Genomic DNA, 23243 nt, shown 5'->3' on the forward strand with positions numbered 1-23243 from the left:
GGTCGCCAACAATCATCCCGTTTAAATTTTGTGAAAATAAAATGAACGGGCTGATTTCAGGCGACGCACTTATGTCGCGACGGAGGTCAAACATCCTCGCATTTTCCTCCTTTGTTTCCCTACTCATCTTTTAACCGTTCATTTACAACTTACAGATCCAAGGGCCAGGATCATCAAATGACGGGGTAATTTCGTAAGTTCACATCTGCTCCGCTATGCTTAAAAGCAAAACGAGCTCTCGAAAACCCTAGTTTTTGCCCTCTCTCTCTCATTTCACTCTCAGCTCAGCTGACGATCATCTGCTCCGAGGTAGAGTTTACCCTTCTGAACATAATATTTACTCGATCTCTTCATTTTCTTCTGATTTTTGATATATTTCTTTAGAGATCTATAAAGATGCATGAATTTTCTACTTTTTCTTTGTTTTTTTTTTCTTCTAATCGCACGATGAAATATGTGTAAATACTCTTTGCTCGATTTGTTCTGATATATTTCTTAGAGATCTACGATCGCTCTGTTCTTGTTCTTGTTCTTGTCAGATTGTAAAGATGTATGAATTTTCTACTTGTTCTTTGTTTTTTTCTGATCGCATGATGAAATATGTGTACCTAGCGTAAATACTCTTTGCTCGATTTGTTCTGTTTTATTTCTTTACAGATCTACGAGATCTATTATTTTCATTTTGATCGCTTTGTTCTTTTTTTTTTCCTGATCGCATGATGAAATATGTGTACATAGCGTAAATACTCTTTGCTCGATTTCTTTATGTTCTTTTGATTTTGATCTATTTCTTAAAGATCCATTAGATCTGTTCGTTCTGTTATTATTCTCGTCAGATTGAAAAGATGCATGATTTTTCTAGTTCTTGTTTTTTTTTCCTGATCGCAGGATGAAATTATGCGTACTATCGTTTCTTCCTTTTTTTTGTGCTTATGTTTTTGGAGGCGAATGGATAAATTTTCATTTTTTAAGAGTACTTTTATTCTGTTTTTTTTTAAAAAAATAAAATTCTTGGTTGGACATTTTAGTTCATTGAGTTATGAATTTTGATTGAGTGGTTGAGTTTGATCTTTTTCGTAGAAGCTATTAGTCCGAAACGGCTGGTCTTTCCCTCTAATTTTTGTTTTGTTTTAGACCCTGTTTGTTTTGGATTACTCAATCTTTGATGGTCTAGCACTGCTGCACTAGGTTCCTGTTCATTATTCAACTTACTGCAAGCTTCTGAGCTAAAGCGTTTACATGGTTATTTGTATTGCATTGCCTTAAATCACGAATCTTTGAGTTGGGGAGTTAACCTGAGTTGATGAAGCCAATGAACTTTGATAATTAAGACAGGTTTTAAATTTTATACCGTTGAAGGCCTTGTATGGTCCACTTAGTTGTTGATTACCTCTATTAGTATTACTGGTATCTTGTAGAAAACTAGTGTGTTTCTTCAATTAGGACCTTCAAAGACATTTTTTTAAAAGTAGGTCTAAACCCTCATACTCTTGGTGGGATATCAAGTGGCAAAATTTCCAGCTATAGTAAAGCTGGTGGCATTCAACATTTTTCGTCTCTAGGAAACCTCAAGGGGGCTAACAATTATTACAAGGTATCTGTACCTCTATTTCTGCCATTTATGGTGGAAATTTGTTGATGATGTAGCTTATTACGAAAAAATGCTAAAAAAAGTATGTTATGATCCTTAAAAGATTCTTGTTGGGCTCCACTTCTGCCTCATGTACATGATCAAATGATTCTAGGACCTTGATTCATCAATCTTTGCATGAGATGTCTGTTTGGGATGGGACAAAGGCCAGGTGTGTCGCCTCATGATGTCTACAAGATCAAACATCTCCAGTTCATATACATGTCACCCTGTGGGATCCAATCATTGCCTTTTACCTACTGTTTAAAAACTCCTCGAGTCAATCGTTAACTTGCCCGAGTCGACTCCTTCTCTTCTATTTTCCCTACAAAGGTGATCAAAATTCCTTTGACTAGCCCTAGTTAATGGAAAATTGATGTCGTCAATCATTGACTCACTTGATTCGACTTCTTTTACCTTTGCCGAGTTCTCATCCAAGTCCGAGTTTTGAAACATTGTTTTTACAATTGATCATTGAAGTCTATCCCGTGTAGTCGTTCTCTTTACAAAATGTTGCAAATTGGAACGAGTGTATGTTTTGCATTGGGATCACATAATTAGGGATTGCTCCCCTGGCCATGGTTGGATTTGTGGCAAATTCAACGGAGTAGGGTTGTTTTAGGACATATGAAGCATTACCCTGTATATATCCCCATTACTTGATCGAATCCCTATATATCTTATGTGTAAGAATCTAAATGGCTTATTTGTAAAGCGTGACCATTATTGAATTGAAGGGCATATTAGGGATGTGAATCAATATTCAAAAACCTTTCGATCTACTTGGAATTCAGCCGAGTCAACTAGTGTTGGCTAGTCTCCTAGTACAAGTTCAGGTTTATTTATAAAATATAGTTGGACTGATGAGTGGTGAATGTTTTTATAAGCTCGTCAGAAATCTTTCATGTAAATCAAAAGTTGGATTGTTCAAGTTTTTGAATATTTTTATCTTTATATATCTCAGAACCAGGGGCACACTCCCTGGTTTCAAATCAATGGATCTCTCTCCTTTAGCACTATAGAATTAAAATTGGAAGTGACTGCTGAAGGTGTGGGGATGCCTGTGTTTTTTATTATTATGACTTAGGAGCCTGTAACATCCTCAAGATACATACGAGGGGGACAATGAGCAAAAGAAGCGCCTTAGGCCGAGCGCTCCCCCCTTCAGCAATGGGGTGGCGTGGTATTCCACGGGAGAGGTTTAAATCGTGGCACACAATTGTGTGATAGGCGCACATTAGCATCTGGGCTTCCTTTGGCCGCTCTACTGCTTTGAGAAGTTGCAGTTGGAGCGAGGGGATTGCCCTACATTAAAAAAAATCACAGATACAGAAAAATTAGTATGCTTCACAAAAAGTATGCATTTGGTGGGTGGAAATAATTTTTTTTGAGGGTCACAGAAACAACTCGTGATAATATATACTTTCTATTTTAGCTGTGTCCTAAAATTTGGTGGTTTGCTGTGTCCGACACTCCGCGTCACTCATGTCCGTGTTCACAAATCATAGCGAAAACCATATACGTCGAGTAAAATTCTTTCGGAGTGCTTATAGGAATTTCTTTTTCTGACATCACCCTTGCTGCAATTTTGTAAGAAGAAACATGGCTGAATTCGTTGGTTTGGATTGAAATTTGAGAAGGCATTTATTTTAATCCTCTTAAAACAAAAAGAAAAATGATCAAACCAAGCCACATGGCCCCTATATTGGCTTTTGCATGACTCCATCTTTTTTTTTTTCTCTTTTACCTTTAATTCTTTTTGACAAGGTATTTGAGGTGCGATTGGGGCCCATGTGCTGTATCTCTCCTCTCATTACCTTTCTCTCACACGCACACGTGTATAGTCTTTCCTTCGTTATCCATAGAAATGGTGAAGAAATCAGATTCCATGCCCCCCTCCACCACGTCTCTCTCTCTCTCTCTCTCTCTCTCTCACACACACACACACACACGCACGCACGCACGCACGCACTTTGATTTGTTTTCAATTGAAATGATGGAAAAACAACAATCCATGCTCTCTGTAGACCTTGGGATCAACTGAAATTTTGAATGTTTATATGTAAAACAAAACGCATCAATTTAGGAAAACATGATATAGAGGCACCCCTTAAAACAAATGAGGTTCTAATATTCAAATGTAATTAGGAAAACATGGTACTTAACTACATACTGCTTATGACTACATCAATGGATAATATGAACTAGAGCGAAGACAGTAACAATTACGGCTGTAACAAGAAGTAACACTAGCACATATCCTGTGATCCTGTAACAAGAGGTAACAGATCATATCCTGTAATATGTAGTTTTTTTCTGCTAATCTGATTGCGACTTAGTGATTAAAGATGATACAATTTGTATACTCAGTGCAACTCAACTAAGCCTTTGTCCCAAACTAGTTGGGGTTGGCTATTTACTCGATGTTATATAGGAAAAATATTTCAACTTACTCTTCACCGTCATTTATTCCTAGTCTTGGCTTCATTCAATAATGAAAGGTGAACTTAAAAAAAATATGCTTGAATTAAATGATAAAAAATAACACGATCAATGTTTGAGTCTCTATTTGCAGATTAAGCAAGGATGGTGAGAGTCAGTGTTTTGAATGATGCTCTCAAAAGCATGTATAATGCTGAGAAGCGGGGGAAACGGCAAGTCATGATCAGGCCATCCTCGAAAGTGATTATTAAGTTCCTTCTTGTCATGCAGAAGCACGGTTTGTATCTTTACTTACCCCCCTCCTTTGTTTCTTCTATCTGTTTGCCCCACCTCATTTATACTTCTTTCCCACTTCCATCGACAGGTTACATTGGAGAATTCGAGTATGTTGATGACCACAGGTCGGGTAAAATAGTTGTGGAATTGAATGGAAGGTTGAACAAATGTGGGGTTATTAGTCCTCGCTTTGATGTTGGTGTCAAAGAAATTGAGCCTTGGACGGCAAGGCTGCTTCCTTCTAGACAGGTTGGTTAAAGAAACGAATAGAAAATAGGAATCTGGTTGCTCTTTAGTGCATGTTTGGTAACCATGAATTTTTTTTTTATGGAATCCTAGTTTACTTAGTATGAGAGATGGGGCAAAGTGGCTGGGGGGAGAGAGAGATTTGAGGGGTGCTGAGTGAGGAGAGCATTTGATGATGGGCTGTAAAACAGGAAAAATTAAAAACCTATTCTAATTTTTTCCTGTGATTGATAGCCCAACTCATGTTATCCTTACTCATCCCCCACTTTCACACTAGGTAAACAAATATTCCATTGAATTTTTTTTTTCATGGTTGACAAACACGGCAGAGTGCAGCAACCTTTGTCGAAACTCTAGTAATATGATTTTCTCTAACTAATATCGAAGAAGATTCAGGTATCTCTTTTAGAGTTTAGAACGTTTGTGGAAACTCTAGTAAAAATGATTTTCTCTAACTGAAAATCATATGCAGTTTGGCTATATTGTCTTGACAACGTCTGCGGGCATCATGGATCACGAGGAGGCTAGGAGAAAGAATGTTGGAGGTAAAGTTCTTGGTTTCTTTTACTAGATGAAGATTTCCCCGAGTATGGATTTGAATTTTTTTTGTTGTTGAGGAATTTTGGGACACCATTTGTGGGTATTGTTTTATTTCTAACGTGGATTGGTTTTATATTTCTAAATAGAATAGCACTAGTAGATCGTGAACTTCCATTCAGTTATTCTCTTAATCTAGTAGCAATGATTATCTACATAGATATACTACAAAAACATATTTTGTTTGGGTTTTATCAAGCTGAATTATTATAGTTCTCTACCTTGTTGAGATGGAGCACTGCTATATGCTATATGATTGTCCTATTGCCTTTCTTTCTTTCTTTGTTTCTTCGTAGCATTTGTCCATGAAATGAAATGTGAAGAGGAGATCTTAGCAGGTTTTGACTGCATTCTGTTTCTTCACTACATTTAGAAATTCCTAGTGAAGCCCTAATAATATTCCATGGAATAATTTTTCATGTGAGAATCCACCAAACTGTATATATGCAGTTCAAATTACAATTTTTAACTAAACTTGGCTATTTTATAGACCATAATAGGAGTGATTTGAATCTCCAAAAATGAAGTTAATCAACTAGCCATGGTCTTAGACACTGTTTGTTTTGGATTTTGAGAACCAACTGAATCCAAAACTGGTTATTGGACTCAAAATTATTTTCCAATAATCAGTTATGGACTCGCAATCGGTTCTCAGAATCCAAATCAAACAGTGTCTAAGACCATGGCAGGTGATTAACTTCATTTTTGGAGAACCAAGTGACTCCTAAAATAGTGTTGAAAATGGCAATTTGAACTGATATAGGTAAGCCCAATTATGTGAGTGGGGCGGAGAGTGAAGGAGAGCTAGAGAATTGAATGAACTGGCTTGATAGCATAAAAATTCCCTAAAAATTGGTGAAAAAAGTACTTACAATTGGTCTTTTGTTTGTCTGATTTTCTACATCTCACAACTGGCCCCAAAAATATGGCCTTTGCATAAAAATCCAGTCTTTACATATGACACACTTTTGTCAAGCTAGTCTGAAACAGCTCTTCAGTGGTTCCTGTCTGTACCTAAACAGGGGTAAATTTGTCAGCTTATAAATATGAAAGGATATTTTTATTTTAAAATGGACATTAATCTCTTGTTAGCCACGTCTGGCTACCCTAAATAAATTTTCCTATAATAATAGCTTATCCAAAGGTGATGAAGGATGGGAGAAGGATGGATAGGGGAGGGACTGTGTGCGACAAGCATGAAAAACCAGGAAACAAAAATCTCCACTCAAAATCTGATCGACCTTCTCACCCTCTACTCTATCGTGCCCTCTCAAGGGGCTTTTTAACCACTTCCAAAGCTTAGATGAACAAAAATTGGAAGAAAATTTCTTACTTTTTAGGGTTTTAAATTGGAAAAAGGGAAAATGTGAAAGGCTCTGTTTGTTCTGGATTTTGAGTCCCAACCTAATTATTGAATTTAAAAGTTGGACTTAAATCAAATATTGTTGGCCACAGGCCACTTGACCTTACTTTTTTTTTCTGAAGGCCTACCATCACTTAAGTCCGAGGCTAATGCAAAGTACAAAATTACCATTTTTTAGTAAGTAGAGACTAGATGATTTGATTTTAGCAAGCACAAACTTACCTTTATAAGTAAATGTGGACTTACTTTTTTGTAGTAAATCAGTTGAGCCTTCATCACTGCTATGTGTACTAAAGTTCAAGTTTAAATGGATATACCTCACATAAAGAGTGATGCTAGAGATGTGGAAGGGTATTTTATACCTTTCAAGAAATTTACATCCATAAGATATTTAATGAGAAAAGGGTTCCTGACGTGGTGCTGGTGCTAGCTTATATGAGGTGGCGCTCGCAAAACATAGGGGGCCCACTTTGTTTGGATGATCCAAAGCATTCATTTGATAGGCCCTCACATAGATAGGGTGCCCACAGAAAATCAACTTCTTAGGATCATCCTAACCCTTCCATTTGTGGAGGTAAATGGATGGGTATAAACCTCCATAAATCTAAACCTCCACAAATGAAAGGGTTAGGATGATCCTATGGACCTGATTTTTTGTGGGCACCCTATCTATGTGAGGGCCTATCAAATGAATGCTTTGGATCATCCAAACAAAGTGGGCCCCCTATGTTTTGCGAGCGCCACCTCATGAACTGTTTACTCATATTTAATAGCTAAATGAGATTATATTTATAAGGTTAGAAATAACTTTGCCAGAAAGAAACTTGACATTTTCACGTGAAAGCTCATACTAAATAATTTTACATCACCAACTTGAAATAAGCCACATTTCAGGGGCCTGTAACAACATCGAGCATAATTTTCAGATTTCCTTTTTACATTGCCCAAAAAACAATAGAAAAAAAGAAAAATAGAAGTTTGAAATCAGCAGAAATGCCCAAAAAATACTGAGAAAGATATCAACTCAAAACAATAGATTCTGTTATAAGTAGAGAATATGCATCTGGAGCTTGAAATCTACTTCCTCTGTTTGAAACAAGAAATTTCCCTTCAGTATGGGGAGTCAATGTCCTCAAATTACAACATGTTTTCATTCAGAACAATAACATAAATACATGCACAATACCTTCAAGCTATAAGACTTCCATTAGCCCTCCTCACCAAACTCCTTGGTGAATCTTTCGTGCACTTCGAGGTCAGACTTGCTAACAGTCGGCTTCTGTCTAGCAAGCACTTTTTCAAAATCTGTCCTTGCGATTGGCGGTGGAAGAATCTATTGGATGGACAGCATATTCAATCAAACAATAGAAGAAAGAAGATGAGTACATGACTAGAAACATACTGAGATTTATTGGGGGTGCAGCTTGGGTCAGGTCAGGTTGAACTTTTGCTAAAAAGTAGGAAACAACCTGACCCGATTTTACAGGAAAAGCTCCATCCTAATTCCTACTCTGTTTGGTAGCAAGTATTACATTGTACATTAGTGGTGTAAGTAGTCGATAGGGAGGAGACAAGCATTGGATTTACTTGGAACTCCTCGTAGAATAATGTTAAGTAATGTTTGGTGGTCAACCTAGTAGAGTAGTGGTATGAGGTCCCAAGAAATCCACGCAAAATTCGACAATTTTTGTGGATTTTTGTATAGATTTCGTAGGAAGGGGACGGGTAGTGACACATCAGCAGACATGTAATGATTACCCAGTAGACATCTCTGGTAGTATTCTACTGGGATGTCAACACTATATTGGCAACCAAACAAGGGGTTTTGCTAACATGGCACCCAAGCAAAACCCCTAAGCAATCCAGGCTTCTGTGCAACCAAACACACCAAAAAATCAACCCAAGTTGCATCCCTAGGATTTAAATATAGATCTCTATACCTTAGAAGCAAGGCCTTCGGCAGCGAGATCCTGCATGGTGGTCTGAACAGCTCCTCGTTGCTTTGGACCACATGGTGTCCACATATCATTAGGACCTTTTATGAAGAACATGGCATCTTGGGTTTTACGAACAGGTTCAAAAAGAACATCCTTAACCTGCCAATGAAAATTAGGCAACTTCTAATCTTCTATGAAATGTACATGCACTAACACACACTTCAGAAATGTAAATTATATCAGATTTAAGGACTGGACTTACACAAACAGAGATATCTGAACCTGAAAACCCCTCTGTCTTGTGAGCCAAGTGCTCAAAGTCACTTTCAGTTAGGTTGTGGGGGGTATCTCCTAAATGTACCTGCGCAAAATCATCAGAACTGAATTTCCCAATGTGCAAGGTCATAAAACTTATGTTTCAAAGTAAAAAAGGATCGATCCAAGAATGCGACATGAAAAATAACTACAAAGAAAAAAATAACAAACGCAAGGAAAATAATTGCCAATTTCTGAAGGTAAAGTGCGTCCTAAATTGCAAATATTTGGACTTCGAACAAAACTGTGCCATGTCTCGTCAGGGTGAGATTTATGATGAAGAAAAATAAAGGTTCACCATCTTAAAACAGTATTTTATTCAATTCATTAAGTAGATTATAGCCAGATTTACACATTAATATGCCAATACCTTGAACATGTGTTGCCTCGCTTTTACATCAGGGAGAGGAATATAGATTCTCTTGTCAAACCGCCGTCGGATGGCCTGTGATTCACCACCAATTAGCCACATGATGCAATAGTTCTGACTATCCAAAAGGAAATATGTGACCAAGAAAATCAATGTAATTTGAAGCCAGAATGGCAAGGGGGCATAACATGTGAGAAGCCTCAGAAATTACCTGATCCAGCGCATATGGAGTATTTGTAGCAGCAAGTACAAGAACTTTCTGGTCGTTGTTACCTACACCCTGACATGAAATGAGAGGTCAAATGATAATTGAAACTAAAAGGAAGGAATTATAAATACTCTCATGCAACATTGGCCCTACACAAAGAAAATGTTCATCAAATAAGCATGTGACAAGTAATAAATTGATCCATCGCTCAGAGTATTTAACTTATGAGAGCAGAAAACAATAAAATGTTTGAAGGATTGCTGAATAGTGTACACGAATATTCTGATCCAGATAGCATTTCTAGTCCATCAGTTTTTGGGGTTCTCTTGATCCAGCAGTTGGAGAAATTGCTTGAGCATGTGTGCATGACCCAAAATGCAACACAGGCATAGTATGAAGCTGTGACAAAAGGCCAGCTCTTCAAAAAGAAATTATGTAATCATCTTGAAGTCTCAAATTAAGTACCGTAACTTAGAACGTAAATAATGGGATAGATCACCCAACATCTAAATGTGTAAGATCCAAAATGCCACATAAACACGTACATGAGAGATTCAGTAACTTATAATTTGCACATGATAATAAAATACCAGTCAAAAAAATGATAAGAAAATAAAATCAACTGTAATCAAGGTAGCAAGAAAAAACTAATATTTGTCCCAAGTGTTTGTTATTTGGCAAGGATTTTACAGAACTTATGAGCAAATTCCGAATGACTCAAAACCATTCACAAATGAATCTCAACTCAACTCAGCTAAACTAAGCGTTTGTCCCAAACTAGTTGGGGGCCATTCACATATGAATATTAGACAATTTTAACCAGTGCTTAAATACCCATACTCAGACAAAAACTTAAAACCAAGTCGACTTCGGCAAGTCATCAAAGGAGTTTTAATTGACCCTCTAGCCAAGTCAAAGTCAACTCGAGGCGAGTCAATGATAGATTTAGGGAGTTTCAACAGTGATTGCAATATTTGGCAAATGTTTTATCATCTTATTATTAAAATTCAAATCTAGTTTGAGAAATAGGAATTATTTCGCAAGAAAATGATGCTTGGAATAAGTTTTCAGTTATATGCGGTGAAAAAAGTTGGACTACCATCGCGAGAGAGTGTAAACCAACCACATACTGGGTGACAAATAAAAACCTATTTACTGGAATAGGTGCTCTCAAACCTGTTTGGTTCGCAGTATACTAACAAACCTTGAGATATAGATGGAGCAACAATGAAAAAAACAGGAGTCATGCCCAAGGAGAACTGGTAAGAGAGTACCAGTAATGCATTAAAGATCACAGCTTCACAAAACATGTAGATGAATGCAATAAATACAAAAAAAAAAATCCATGCAAAATTCTTCGTTGTTAAGCTAGTCTTTAAGTGGCAATGCTAATACCAAAAGCATTGGGGGATGATATGGCATTTACATACTTTACCTGAAACATGTATGTAAGAGTGTGATTAACTGATTATCCTTTATCGATTGGTGTGAACCCCTTGTATGAATATTTTCAGCAAGAGTCTCCAACCCTAAATGAAAAGAATGAAACCCTGTACTTCGAAGGGGGTGGGATTGGTTTACCTATTCATAAATACCCTTTTTTGAATGATGAAATTTTATTAAATGAAAGCAAGCAAATGACTGTGGAAGTCACTCAAACCACGCCCGAAAAACGAAACTGTTGAATACTCAGGGAAACCAACTTGTTAGACAAAGTCCATTAATGATTGAATCACAAATCAAAAATTCCAAATTCCCCAAGTAAGCTGTTGAATCTTGAGCTGAGGTCTTACACAAACACTTAAGAACTAATATTTAAGAAAAGAAGGAAAAGAAGAGGAAATAATGAGTCCATAACCCTGTAATTCAAAGTTGATACGGCAGCAACTGGGAGGCAACAGCCAATCCCAATGAGATTAATGCAAATGTAAGTGGAAGCAGCTACAACTCAAACCAACCAATCTTCTCAATACCAGCTTGTTTATTAAGCACAAGAACCAATGGAAAATGAACTAAAGCTTTTTCCGGTGCAATGCAGTTATTAATGTTAAGGTGGGAGAGCAGCTCATACATCTAAATCTTGCATGTGCCTTACAGCTTATAAATAAAATCAAATTTATCTTCCTCATTAGAATTCAATAATAGTCATGCTCCACAAAAGATTAATTCTCAATCATAAATGTAATCTTGACACATCAAACTCTACGGCTGATGACAGGAATCAGAAGATTTATATATAAATAAAGATCAAGTCGAAGAGGTCTCAGTTTATCTAATTTGGTATCAGCATATACTTTCATGCATCAACTAACAGCCATGATGCATCATAGCTTTAACGTGGCAAGTCAGCAACCAATACCTGCATTTGCACAAGAAGTTCTGTTTTGATCCGCCGAGAAGCTTCACTCTCATTGCCTTCTCCACGCTGGCCACATAGAGAATCTATTTCATCAACAAAGATGATGGAAGGAGCACTTTCCCGGGCCATTTGGAAAAGGTTAGAAACTAGCTTCTCACTTTCACCCATCCATTTTGAAACCAGGTCCGAAGAAGAAATACTGCACACAAAAAAGTAATTTGACATGTGCAACATTAGAAGCATATAATAAATACAGCATCTACAATTGATCCTCATATATGCGTGCATGCACAATCTTACAATCTAAGGCAAATCAAAACTCATAATTAAAGTGGAACAATAAAGTTATGAAATTCTCCTAATCATAATATTAGTGTTTACCTTAGTTATTAATCTGTTTAGGTGGGTGTTTTGTTTTACTCACAGGAATTGAACATTCAGGGGTTTCATTGCAAAAAATCAATAATTATTTTGTTGAATCAGTGTGCTTTTGTGAGCCAGTGGCAGATTTTGAATTGCTCGTTGGTGGCCAATGAAACGGTGGATTGGTTGGTCAAGACGGGTACTGCAGGGGTTGTGTGCAAACTTGACATGGAAAAAGCGTATGATAGAGTAGAATGGCATTGTTTGGATCATTTCATTGGGAAAATGGGGTTTGAGAATCGGTGGCGGGGGTGGATAAAAAGTTGCTTATCGTCGGCTTGGTTTTCCATCCTTATAAATGGTTCTCCAAAAGAATTTTTTAGATCGACTCGAGGCTTGAGGCAAGGGGATCCGTTATCTCCTTTCCTGTTCATTATCGTTGTTGAAGCTTTGAGTCTCTTAATGGAGAAAGGCAAATCCGTGGGACTAGTTAAGGGGATAAAATGTGGCCAGAATGGAGTTGAAGTGTCACATCTGCAATTTGCGGATGATACTCTATTATTTAGTTCCCCCCAGTTATCGAAAATTTTGAATCTTAAAGTAGTGCTGAGGTGCTATGAAATCGTCACTGGTCAAAGATCGAATTTTTCAAAGTCTCGAATGTATACTGTGAATGTGGGAGAGGAGGAAGCAAAGAATTTGGCTAATCTAATGGGATGCCTTTTGGATAGGTTCCCTTCTTCTTATCTTGGGCTCCCTTTGGGAGGTGGTAGACCAAAAATAGGTTTGTGGACGCCCATTGTGGAAAGAATCGAAAGGAGACTAGATACATGGAAAAGGAATTTGGTATCAAAAGGGGGAAGATTGACTTTGATTAAGGCTGTGTTGTCTAATATTCCTATTTACCAATTATCTTTATTCATGTGCCCTATTACCATTGCAAAGCGGATCGAATTGATTCAGAGGAGCTTTTTGTGGGGAGGATCGAAGGAAAAGAGGAGCTTCTCTTTGGTCTCTTGGGAAGATGTATGTAAGCCGGTACTTGGCGGAGGTTTGGGGATAAGAAAGATCAAACAGGTAAATGCTGCTCTCTTGGGGAAATGGTTGTGGAGGTTTGGCGAAGAACAGTCACAGTTGTGGGCGAAAGTTATTTGCGGTAAATATGGCGCAGATGTGGGAAATTGGAGATCCCTAAATCGGGGTGACTCTGTGGAGGGATATTTTGAGTTTGAGTTCATGGTTCGATCGCGGCATAAGATATAGAGTACACTCGGGGGATAGAATTTCTTTTTGAAATATGGTATGGTGTTCCGTCATTCCTTTAAAAGATTTGTTCCCTGATCTATATGTTGTGGCCGTTGACAAGCAAGCTTTAGTTAAAGATTGCTTCTAGTTTCGGGACAATAAGGTGATCTGGAAGCCGCTGTTCTGCAGAAATTTCTTTGACAGGGAATTGCTCTCGATGGTCTCGTTACTTCAGGTCTTGGAAGGTAACTACATTAGTTATTCAGGGGTGGATAAAAGGATATGGGTTTGGGATTCTTCGGGTTATTTTTCGGTAAAATCTTTCTACAAAGGACTGAATCCGTGTGTGGAAAATCTTTTTGTTGCAAAATTGTGGAAGATGAAGGCTCCCCCAAGAATTTGTTTCTTTGGATGGTCGGTGATTCAAGGCCGTATTCAAACGGTAGATTTTTTTAGGGCAAGGAATATGATCATAATCAATCATTGCGCTTTGTGTATAGAAGCGGGGGAGTCTGTGGAGCATTTATTTATTCATTGCAAAGTAGCTCGAGAGGTTTGGGGAAGGGTTCTGTCGAGATTCGGTATCGCGTGGGTATTCCCTTCCAATGTGAAGGATCTTTTTGAAGGGTGCGCTTTTATTCCTTGGAGGAAAAAAGGGAAAGTTTTGTGGTCGATTTCGTTATTGGCTACGATGTGGGTTCTGTGGTCGGAAAGAAACAATAGGATTTTCGTTGGGCGTGCTAATTCTTCTTACTATCTATATGTCAAGGTAGTTGCGTTATCGGTTTCCTGGGCGAGGGCGTTGCCCATGTTCAAATTTGTTTCGGCTTTCGACCTGTGGGCGGGATGGAAAGTGGTTTGCAACAGTCTAGTACCCGTTCCTAGAATTTCTCAGAAATGGGTCAATCCTCCTATTGGATTTTCCAAGCTAAACTTTGACGGATCAAGCTTGGGTAACCCTGGTTTAGCCGGGATCGGGGGTGTCTTAAGGAATTCAGATGCGGAAGTTGTGCAGGCTTATTCCGGGCCTATAGGTGTTGCAGATTCAAACGAAGCTGAAGTAGAGCCGCATATCAAGGCATTTTGCTGTTAGGGAGCGAGAGGGTAGCGAACACTATCGTGGAAGGAGACTCGTTAAATGTCATTAGGTGGCTTAAGGGTTCGGTGGTTCCTCCTTGGAGATTTCTTCGTTTTTTCGATGAAATAAAGGATATAACGGTTGGGCGCTCTGTAGCGTTCCAAAATATTAGGAGATCAGCCAATGAAGTCGTTGACAAGTTGGCTAAAGCGGGTGCGGTCAAGCAGTCTCTGGAGCTATACGACTTTCTGCCCCCTTAATTTCTTATTGTTTTGTTTTCCTTTTTCCTTTCTTCCTTTGTGTAATTTTGTCATAGTGGGGTGTGCGGGGGGGCTTTTTCGGTCTCTCCCTTTTTAATATATTCAGTTACCATTCAAAAAAAATAAAAATAAAAAATGGCAAACATCAAATAAAAATGAGGCGTAGGATTTTGGGAAGAAATGAGTTTTGGAAGTATAAAAATGAGGGGAGTTTTGATGTGTTTTAAGCCCTCCAATTCGTTTCGAATGGTAAAATGACATCAAATGCCTTTCAAACGAACACAAAAGCCATGTTTGGCAATCGTGAAAAAAATTCCACGGAATATTTGTTTACCCGGCGTGAGAGAGGGGCAGAGGGTTGGTAAGAGAGAGATTTGAGAGGGGGCTGTGTGAGGAAAGAATGAGATGGGGCTAGAAATCACAGGGAAAAAAAATCCTTGTTTAGAATAGTTTTATATTTTTCATGTTTTCCATCCCCACGTGCTCACCTCACTCACCACATCCCCACGAGCTCACCTCACTCACCACCCCCTCACATCTCTCTTTCTCCCCTGCTTCTTTGCCCATTTCTCACAATAGGAAAATCATGATTCCATGATTGTTTCAAAATGGTCATTAAAAGAGGGTAAAAAGAGAGAAAACACAAAATGGTAACTAAATGGGGTAAAAAAACTAAGGAAGCAGGATTCTTCCCTGGGAGTGGGGAACCGCGATTCCCCAGTTCAAGAATCCGAAGCGCGAATCTTCTCGAATCCCCAAAACTGGGAATTCCGGTTCGGATTCGCCGGAAACCTGATTCCCACCTGTGGGAATTGCGGTTTATGATTCATCGGAAATGCAATTCCCACTTTTGGGAACAGCGATTTAATGTTATATGAAACACGATTTTCCGGCAATTCCCAGGAGATTCCTTGGTGATTACCAACTACCCAACGATTCCCCGACGACTCTCACGTAACTTCATGATTCCCGCTTCCGACCATTCTGGAAGCCTTCGATTCCCGCTCTGGCAACCTTGAAAAAAACCCAAAATATTTGCTCCAAAAAAATTTAGTATAGAAAATTGGCAAGAAATTCCTTAGTTTCGTTCGGAACATGCCATTTTGCCCTTTTTTGTTCATTTCGGGAAAAAAAGACCGGACTGGGACCAGAACAAAGCGGAACTGGCCAAATTTCTGGGCAATAAATTTCATTCTATATATTGTTCTGTTTTCCAAAACAGAAGAACATTTCATCCGGATTTCCTATATTCAGGACAAAATGGTAGAATCAATAACTAAAGTATTTCATCACACTACTATCTATCGACCCCTACAGTCTACCTAATCGAATCCCCAGCCTCCTAGGAACATGTGCTTTATTCTTCAACACAAGGTTTTAAATTTCAGTTTCGGCTTCGACTTCGACTGCCATGGAAACGGAAACATTTCAGTTTCAGCTCAAAGTTTCAGTGGAAATCATGTAAAATCGCGAAAATGTATAGAAACATATGCAAATAATAGAATTTTAAGATGAAAATTCTAGAAATGTTAGAAAAAGTACAAATACACGCTTAGAAACAATTATATAAGCAAGAGAGCTATCCACAATAGTTTAACAACATTGAACACCCTGTGACATGCTATGTCACACATGTCTGATAATTCAATAGAAGCAATACATACCACATTTCGCATATAATTCATATAAATATTTATGTATAATATACGCACAACCTTTTACATGCAATTCATATAAATATAATTATGTAACACATGCTGATATGGTGTACTACTGATACAGTCACTGATTTGGTTTCGGCATGCATCTCGGTTTTGATATTCGTTTTGGTTGGGATGGAAACCAAAACATTTCTGTCGTTTCATGTCGGTTTTGGTGGAAATTTAAAATCATGCCTTTCCATAATCTTTTATTAAGCCCCAAACCTTATCCTTTTATCCCTTAACCCTCTATTGAGATTAAAATCAGCATTCATAAATCAATTTTCCTTAACCAGTCCCACATCAAAAGCTCACCAATGGGAACATGATTTAACAACTTGATTAATGGTGGATGATGTAAAAGAGTGATGTTTCCTTTGGCAGCAGCTTGTCCTATGCTGTAACATTATTTACTTGTATTTATTTTCAAAGGAATAAAATTACTTTTTACCGCTCAAGAAAAGAAAAAACACACACAATAGAGTAACTTATACATCAAGCAGCTGAAAAACAAAAGTCCAAATAACAATTGATAGAGGAAGGTGGAAGTACTAATAGAAATTCAATCCTGTAACATGGTTGCAAGTATAATTACTAACCAAAAAAAACTTACCTGTAAAATGTTGACTCTGCCTCTGTTGCTACAGCTTTTGCCAAGTAAGATTTTCCCGTACCTGGTGGGCCATATAAAAGGAATGCCCTCCACGGCCGCCTCTTGCCTAAATGAAATTACAAAATGAATTGTAGTTAATAATAGAATATAAAGGAAAATATAAAGATCCTAAGAATAATGGCACAGAGATTATTTCACAGCCCTATTTCTGGAAAAAATGGCAAGATTGAGGATGGATGACAATCTCATAACGACTTAAGTTTTCCATCCTCATACGGGCGTTGTATTAAATTTCACCAAAACATATATAAAATGAGCGAAATATCTTGTTTCCATCCCTACCGAAACGAAATCGTAAGTGTATTAGTGGTATACTATATCCATATGTGTTACATAGTTATTTATATGAATTGAATGTGAAATGTGCTTTATGTATTATGTACAAATATTTATATGAATTATATGTGAAATGTGGTATGTACTGAATCATCAGACATATGCGACAACGTACGTCACAATGTTAAGCCTTCATAGTTGATTGTCTTTCTTATGTGATGGTTTCTAAGCGTATATTTGCACATATTCTATCATTTCATGAAGTATTATCTTAAAATTCTATCATTATCATATGTTTCCATACATTTTTTATTTTATTTTATAGGTTTTCTACAAAAATTTTCAACCAAAAGTGAAAAGGGGTTGCAAAGCCGAAACCGAAACCGGAATCAGAAATCAAAAAACAGGATTAAGCCCCTATGCAAGCACTTATTTCCAAACTTTGAAATCGGAAAACAAACGAGTTTTCATCTAGTTCTACATTTCATAGGTAAGATGAACCAGAGTATCTACGAAGCATAGCATGTGGTCCAAAGTCTCCTCATGGTATGGCAGTGACATTATTGTTATCATACAGTGGATGACTCCATGGGCTTCCCATATTTATTAGAGGTTTCTATCCTAACAAGGGTATGGGCTTGCATCTTGGATTATGTAAGACAGCTCACGAGTATGTAATCGTAATGAAACCCATTCACCCATATTTGAAACAATAATAATCTGTGTCCACGCAGTGATTTGTAGCCTAACCTCTTGGAAACATCTAATTAACTAGTCTTTGGAGTAATAAAGTTAGTTGTCAGCCCCTATCTCCACTATACACAAGGTTTCATGTTTTGGTTTCGACGTTGTTTCAGTCACGATGGAAATTAAAATATGCCGGTTTTTGGATAAAAAAATTGATAGAAATCTTGTAAAATCATAGAAATATTTAGAAACATAAGTAAATGATGGAACATTTAGGATGAAACTTCAGGAAGTGTTATAATAAGCACAAATACGCATTAAAAACCATCATATAAGCAAAAAAATAAATAAATACCCATAATAGTTTAACAACAGCGAACACTTAGTTGCATGCACTGTCACACACGTCTGATAAGTAATGAGGCCCCTTCACCCATATTTGAAACAATAATTATATGGGCTCATGCAGTGATTTGAGTAGCTTAACCTTTTAGAAAGCTCTAATTAACTAGTCTTTGGAGTAATAAAATTGGTTGTCTGCCCCAATCTCCATTATACATAAGATTTCAGGTTTCGGTTTCAATGCAATTTGGTCGTGACAGAAATAGAAACATGTCAGTTTTCGGATGCAAATTCCGGTGGAAATCATGTAAAATCATACAAATATCTGGAAATATATGCAAATGATACACATTTAAGATGAAACTTCAGGAGGTGCTTTAATAGGCATAATTACACACTCAAAACCATCATATAAGCAAAAAAATGATGGTTTAACAACATTGAACACCTTGTGACATGTAGTAAATATTGCATTTTACATGTAATTCATATAAATATTTATCCATAGTACATACACCACATTTCAGAGGCAATTCATATAAATATAATTATGGTATCCATACTAATATAGTATTCTATGAATGCACTTACCGTTTTGGTTTCAGTATAAATTTCGATGGGGATAGAAACACAAACATTTTGATTGTTTCGTGTTGGTTCAGTGGAAATTTAAAGCCATGGATGCACATATGACGATCGGAGCTGAATCTCTAGTGGTTCCACCTTTGATGGACCAAATTCTGAAAATCTCAAATAATGGAAATCAACGCCAACAAATCACTGCCTTGCAAACATGGTTGGAACAAAAAAGCCGAGTGTGCGCATTACATGGATAAAAAAAACCATGGACTGGTCAGTTATGATTGTCAGACACGCGTGATATTAGGGATCATGCTACATGATGATTGGCCTTAATTACCATGCAAGGGAGAACTAGGGAGCCAAGGACTACCATCCTCTCCCCATTTGTTAACTTGTGATCATTTCAATGCTCGCTAAATTTCTGTGTTGATAACAGCATCATTTTACAGTTTGTGAGCAAAGCATCATAATCAGAACAACGAAACCAGGATACAATTACACCATAAAAGGATATAAATGACAAAAGGGTAATATACAAGAATCACAAAAACTGACAATGGGACGATTGTGTTGAGTAAGATACAAACCAGTAAAGAACTGAGGGAACTTGACGGGCAAAATAACAGCCTCCTGTAATGCCTGCTTGGCGCTCTCAAGACCCGCCACATCGCTCCACTTAACATTCGGTTTTTCCCTTATTATCGCAGAGTTAAGACCCGCCCTAAGCTTCGCCTGCTCAGGATCCTCCCCATCGCCCCCATCCCCATCCTTAGGCTTCGTTTTGGACCGTGTAGCGATAGCCGCATCCCCATTGGCAGCGGGCCCGGACCCACCATCGTCAAGAACAGCACGAATCTCCTCTGCCCTCCGCAAATACTCTGTGAATTTTTGAGTTATAGCATCTTTGATCTTAGGGTTTTTCTCATACTTCAAATGGGTTTTGAAGTACTCCAAAGCATTCATATAAAGCGGAAAGGCCTTGGCATAATTCCCTGCATTATCTTCCTGAACAGCCTGCCTAACATATTCTATTGCCTGCTCTTTGAAATTGCTATACATCTTCCAATCCCAACCAATTGCATGTAAAACAAACCCTAGAAAATAAAAACCCTAAAAAAAAAAGCCCAAAATCCGAAAAATCCCTTTCCCTTTCGCTCCTCTGGATCCGAAAATCAACGAATGTTTTAACAGAGACGGGAAATTTCAGGATTTTCAGTTCTAATATAAATCGATTGGAGAAAAACCCTAAAAGAGCTCGTTCAAACCTCTCTCTCAAAATCGTAAATCTTCCAATGAGGAATCGAAAAAGGGGATTGTATACACACGAATGAGAAGGTGAAGAAAACGAACCAGGATTTTTTGTTGCTTAGCAAGCCTCCCAATCTGAGATCAACAAACCCTAGTTTTTTTGAAATCTCGTTCAAACCCTAGAGTTCTTTAGAAATCTCTCTCTATATATATACATGATAAAGATTGCATTTTTGAGAGAGAGATCAGAAGAATAGAAATATTGTTAGGGTTTGGACGGGGAAATTTCTTTTTCTTCTAGAACTCTGATAAAGCCTTTTTCTCGTTCTATTTTGTTGAATTTTTAAGGAATTATTTGGCAATTGAAAAATGCTAAAAAAGGGTGGTTGGTGGGTTTTTTCATAGCAGCCACTAATCGGGCCCCACATATGTGACGGGGACGTGACTAGATCTGTTTTTTCTGGCTAGTGATCACAACTCACAAGTTCGGCCTCTGTCATTGACCCCACCTTGAGGTATGAGTATGATCGTAGCTGTAGATCTATGGCTTAAGGGTTCCACCGATAAAAGCTGAACCATTGATTTTTTTAGTACTTTATCTTATGGTTGGGATGTCATATCATGATGTTCTACAAGATCAACGGTCTTGATTAATCGCATGGTTGCACTCTCAGTAGGAGATTTTATATTGTGTACTTGTATGGACCACACTATTATGGAAACCTCTATAGTTGGAGGGCTAGGATCATCCTATGAAAATGATTTTTTTCGGCACAGCCTATTTATGTTATGGCCCATCATATGGACGGTTTGGATCATCCTACAGTGTGGTCTGTGCAGTACTTTTTGAAAAATAAGGGACTATAAGGGCTTACATACACAGTATAAAATCTCAAATACACACGGCAAAAGTACAAGGACGCGCTCACATATTTAGATGATCTAAACAATTCATTTGTTGGTCCAGATGAGTCGTGCCCTATAAATCATCTCTATAGGGTGATCCTAACCCCGATATATTTAGTATAAAATGAACGTTTCAAAAGGCTCAAAATCTTAAGTTGGCCCACCATCCAAATATGTGGGCCCCACTTAAAAATGGACGTAAAATTTGCTTTACTCCCATTTTTTGTCCAAAGAAATAGAGCCTTAAAAATTATGCCACAAACTAATGAGCCATTACATCATCTATCAAACCATGATATGATAGGCCTATATCAAAAAAGCCCCGATAAGGCCTATATCAGATATCCAATAGCTCCTATAACCTTTAGTTGGACGGTCTGAACCAACTAATGGTGGGGCCTACTATTTAGAATCTTGAATTTCTTCAGAATTGTAGATGGGAGACGAGAGAAGAAAGAGATGAGCCGTCGTTTTCTGATTTCACGCCCTTCTTTCCCATAGCAAGAGAGTAGGAGATCGTCCCTTGGTTCTAGGTTTTAGAAATCTCAGGATGCGGGGGAGATCTCTAAAACCTATTTCTCACCTAGAATCCAAGAAATGCTGTCAGGACAGTATGCGGCAGCTTGATCATGAACTTTTTTCACACTGTTTTCAAACTAAAACTTGGATTCTAAAATCCGCATATCCAAACAGCCCCAAAGTAATTTTTTTAGTAAAAATATTCTATATGTATTTTATTTTTGAAGTATTAGTATTTTGTCATTCATCTCTCTCAAGTTTCGAGTCACCCTCTTCTCTTCTTTCTCTAAGCATTGTTCCTAAATTGCTCACCCACAGTCCCTCACCGTATTCTGAGTATTTTAACAGTGTACAAAGTAAGTTGATTGAACTAGGCCGCTCCAATGGACGGTCCAATTTGAAATGGATCATGGCCGAGACATTGGAAGTAGGATCCAAAGAACACTAACAATCTGATCCACAGAAGAATTTTCCGGGGTCTAATAGGATTGGAATTTTCCCTAAAAAACATGGAAAAGTTCCGATTTTGGAAAAAATATTCATGGAAAATGAGTTTACCATATGCTGGAAAATTCAATACCCATGAAAAAAATTCACAGTAAATTTTTTCCATACAATTAAATTTTGTGCGACTGCCCATAGCATTCCCCTCCTTTCTACACTTCTATGTCTTATGGCTATAGCCTATCAAATTTTGATTAAATAAACCAAAGTGGACCACACGTGGTTTGCACAACTCCCTCAGCTGCCACCCACAATTTCTTCTGTAATAATAGAAAAGCCCAAGAACTTTCAACATCAAGAGCTAATAAAAGAAGAGGGAGAAGGGAAAAAAAAGGAAAGACATAAATAAGCTAAATAGCCATTAAACAAGATCTCCCACTCTTCTCAACTCCATAGAAAATGAAAAAGAGAAGAGGAAATTAGAAATAAACAAAACCATTAATGATTACAACTCAATCATGATTAATAGGGTATAAACATCTCTGCAAAAAGACACTGCCAAAGGTTCATAGTTGCCCATGTGATCTGATTAGCATCATAATCACCTGTCATTAACATCGTCCTCGCCTTCGTCGGAAAAATTGTCGGCCGTTGACATTGCCGGAATTGTAAAGATTCCGGTGGGACTGAAGTTAAGAAGAAGCAAGAGAGGCTCCATGGAAGAATGGATTAAGGCTTAAAAAGAAGGTGTTTTTGGGAGGTGTGCTCTTTGTAGGGTCGATGGGAGAGGATCTTCCCAGCATATGCTTGACCCATTACTGCTTTTGCTTTTTAAGTTTGTTCTTTTTTCGTAAAGAGACACCTCTATGGATGGCACTAAATTCTAAAGCCATGTTTCTCTTTTGGATTTTGAGTCCAAGAGTGATTATTGGACTCAAAATATTGTTTAATCTTTTACTCCAATAATCATTTTTGGACTCAAAATCAATTTCCCAAATCCAAAAGGGAAATGTGGCCTAAATTGGCGGTCTCCAATTGTGCCAACGGCGTAGAAATCCATAGTAAAGTTTGACCAAAACGACTGTTATCTTCATGCATAAAGATAATAGATTACCTAGTAGAGAAGATTTCAAAATCATCGTAAACTTTCCTTTTTTTTTCTTTTCTATTGTAATTT

General features: G+C 37.7%; 2 protein-coding genes across 2 annotated transcripts; one reads left to right on the plus strand and one right to left on the minus strand.

Annotated features, from left to right (window-relative positions):
- Window positions 1-153: 153 nt before the first annotated feature.
- Window positions 154-5464, plus strand: LOC143872938 (small ribosomal subunit protein uS8). Its single transcript, XM_077376776.1, has 4 exons — window positions 154-309; window positions 4206-4349; window positions 4437-4597; window positions 5067-5464. The coding sequence occupies exons 2-4, from the start codon at window positions 4217-4219 to the stop codon at window positions 5163-5165; spliced, it is 393 nt and encodes a 130-aa protein (XP_077232891.1). The 5' UTR covers window positions 154-309; window positions 4206-4216; the 3' UTR covers window positions 5166-5464.
- A 2109-nt stretch (window positions 5465-7573) lies between these two features.
- On the minus strand, window positions 7574-20556 carry LOC143872954 (protein SUPPRESSOR OF K(+) TRANSPORT GROWTH DEFECT 1-like). Its single transcript, XM_077376777.1, has 8 exons — window positions 19537-20556; window positions 17003-17108; window positions 11744-11942; window positions 9388-9456; window positions 9177-9251; window positions 8754-8852; window positions 8495-8650; window positions 7574-7887 (listed from the first exon to the last, which is right to left on the minus strand). Exons 1-8 carry the CDS (start codon window positions 20006-20008, stop codon window positions 7762-7764), a joined length of 1302 nt encoding a protein of 433 aa, XP_077232892.1. The 5' UTR covers window positions 20009-20556; the 3' UTR covers window positions 7574-7761.
- Between the last annotated feature and the right edge of the window lie 2687 nt (window positions 20557-23243).

Source organism: Tasmannia lanceolata, unplaced genomic scaffold (assembly GCF_043159265.1).
Source record: "Tasmannia lanceolata isolate RefF3 unplaced genomic scaffold, GAP_Taslan_0.1 ptg000002l, whole genome shotgun sequence".
NCBI classification, from domain to species: domain Eukaryota; kingdom Viridiplantae; phylum Streptophyta; class Magnoliopsida; order Canellales; family Winteraceae; genus Tasmannia; species Tasmannia lanceolata.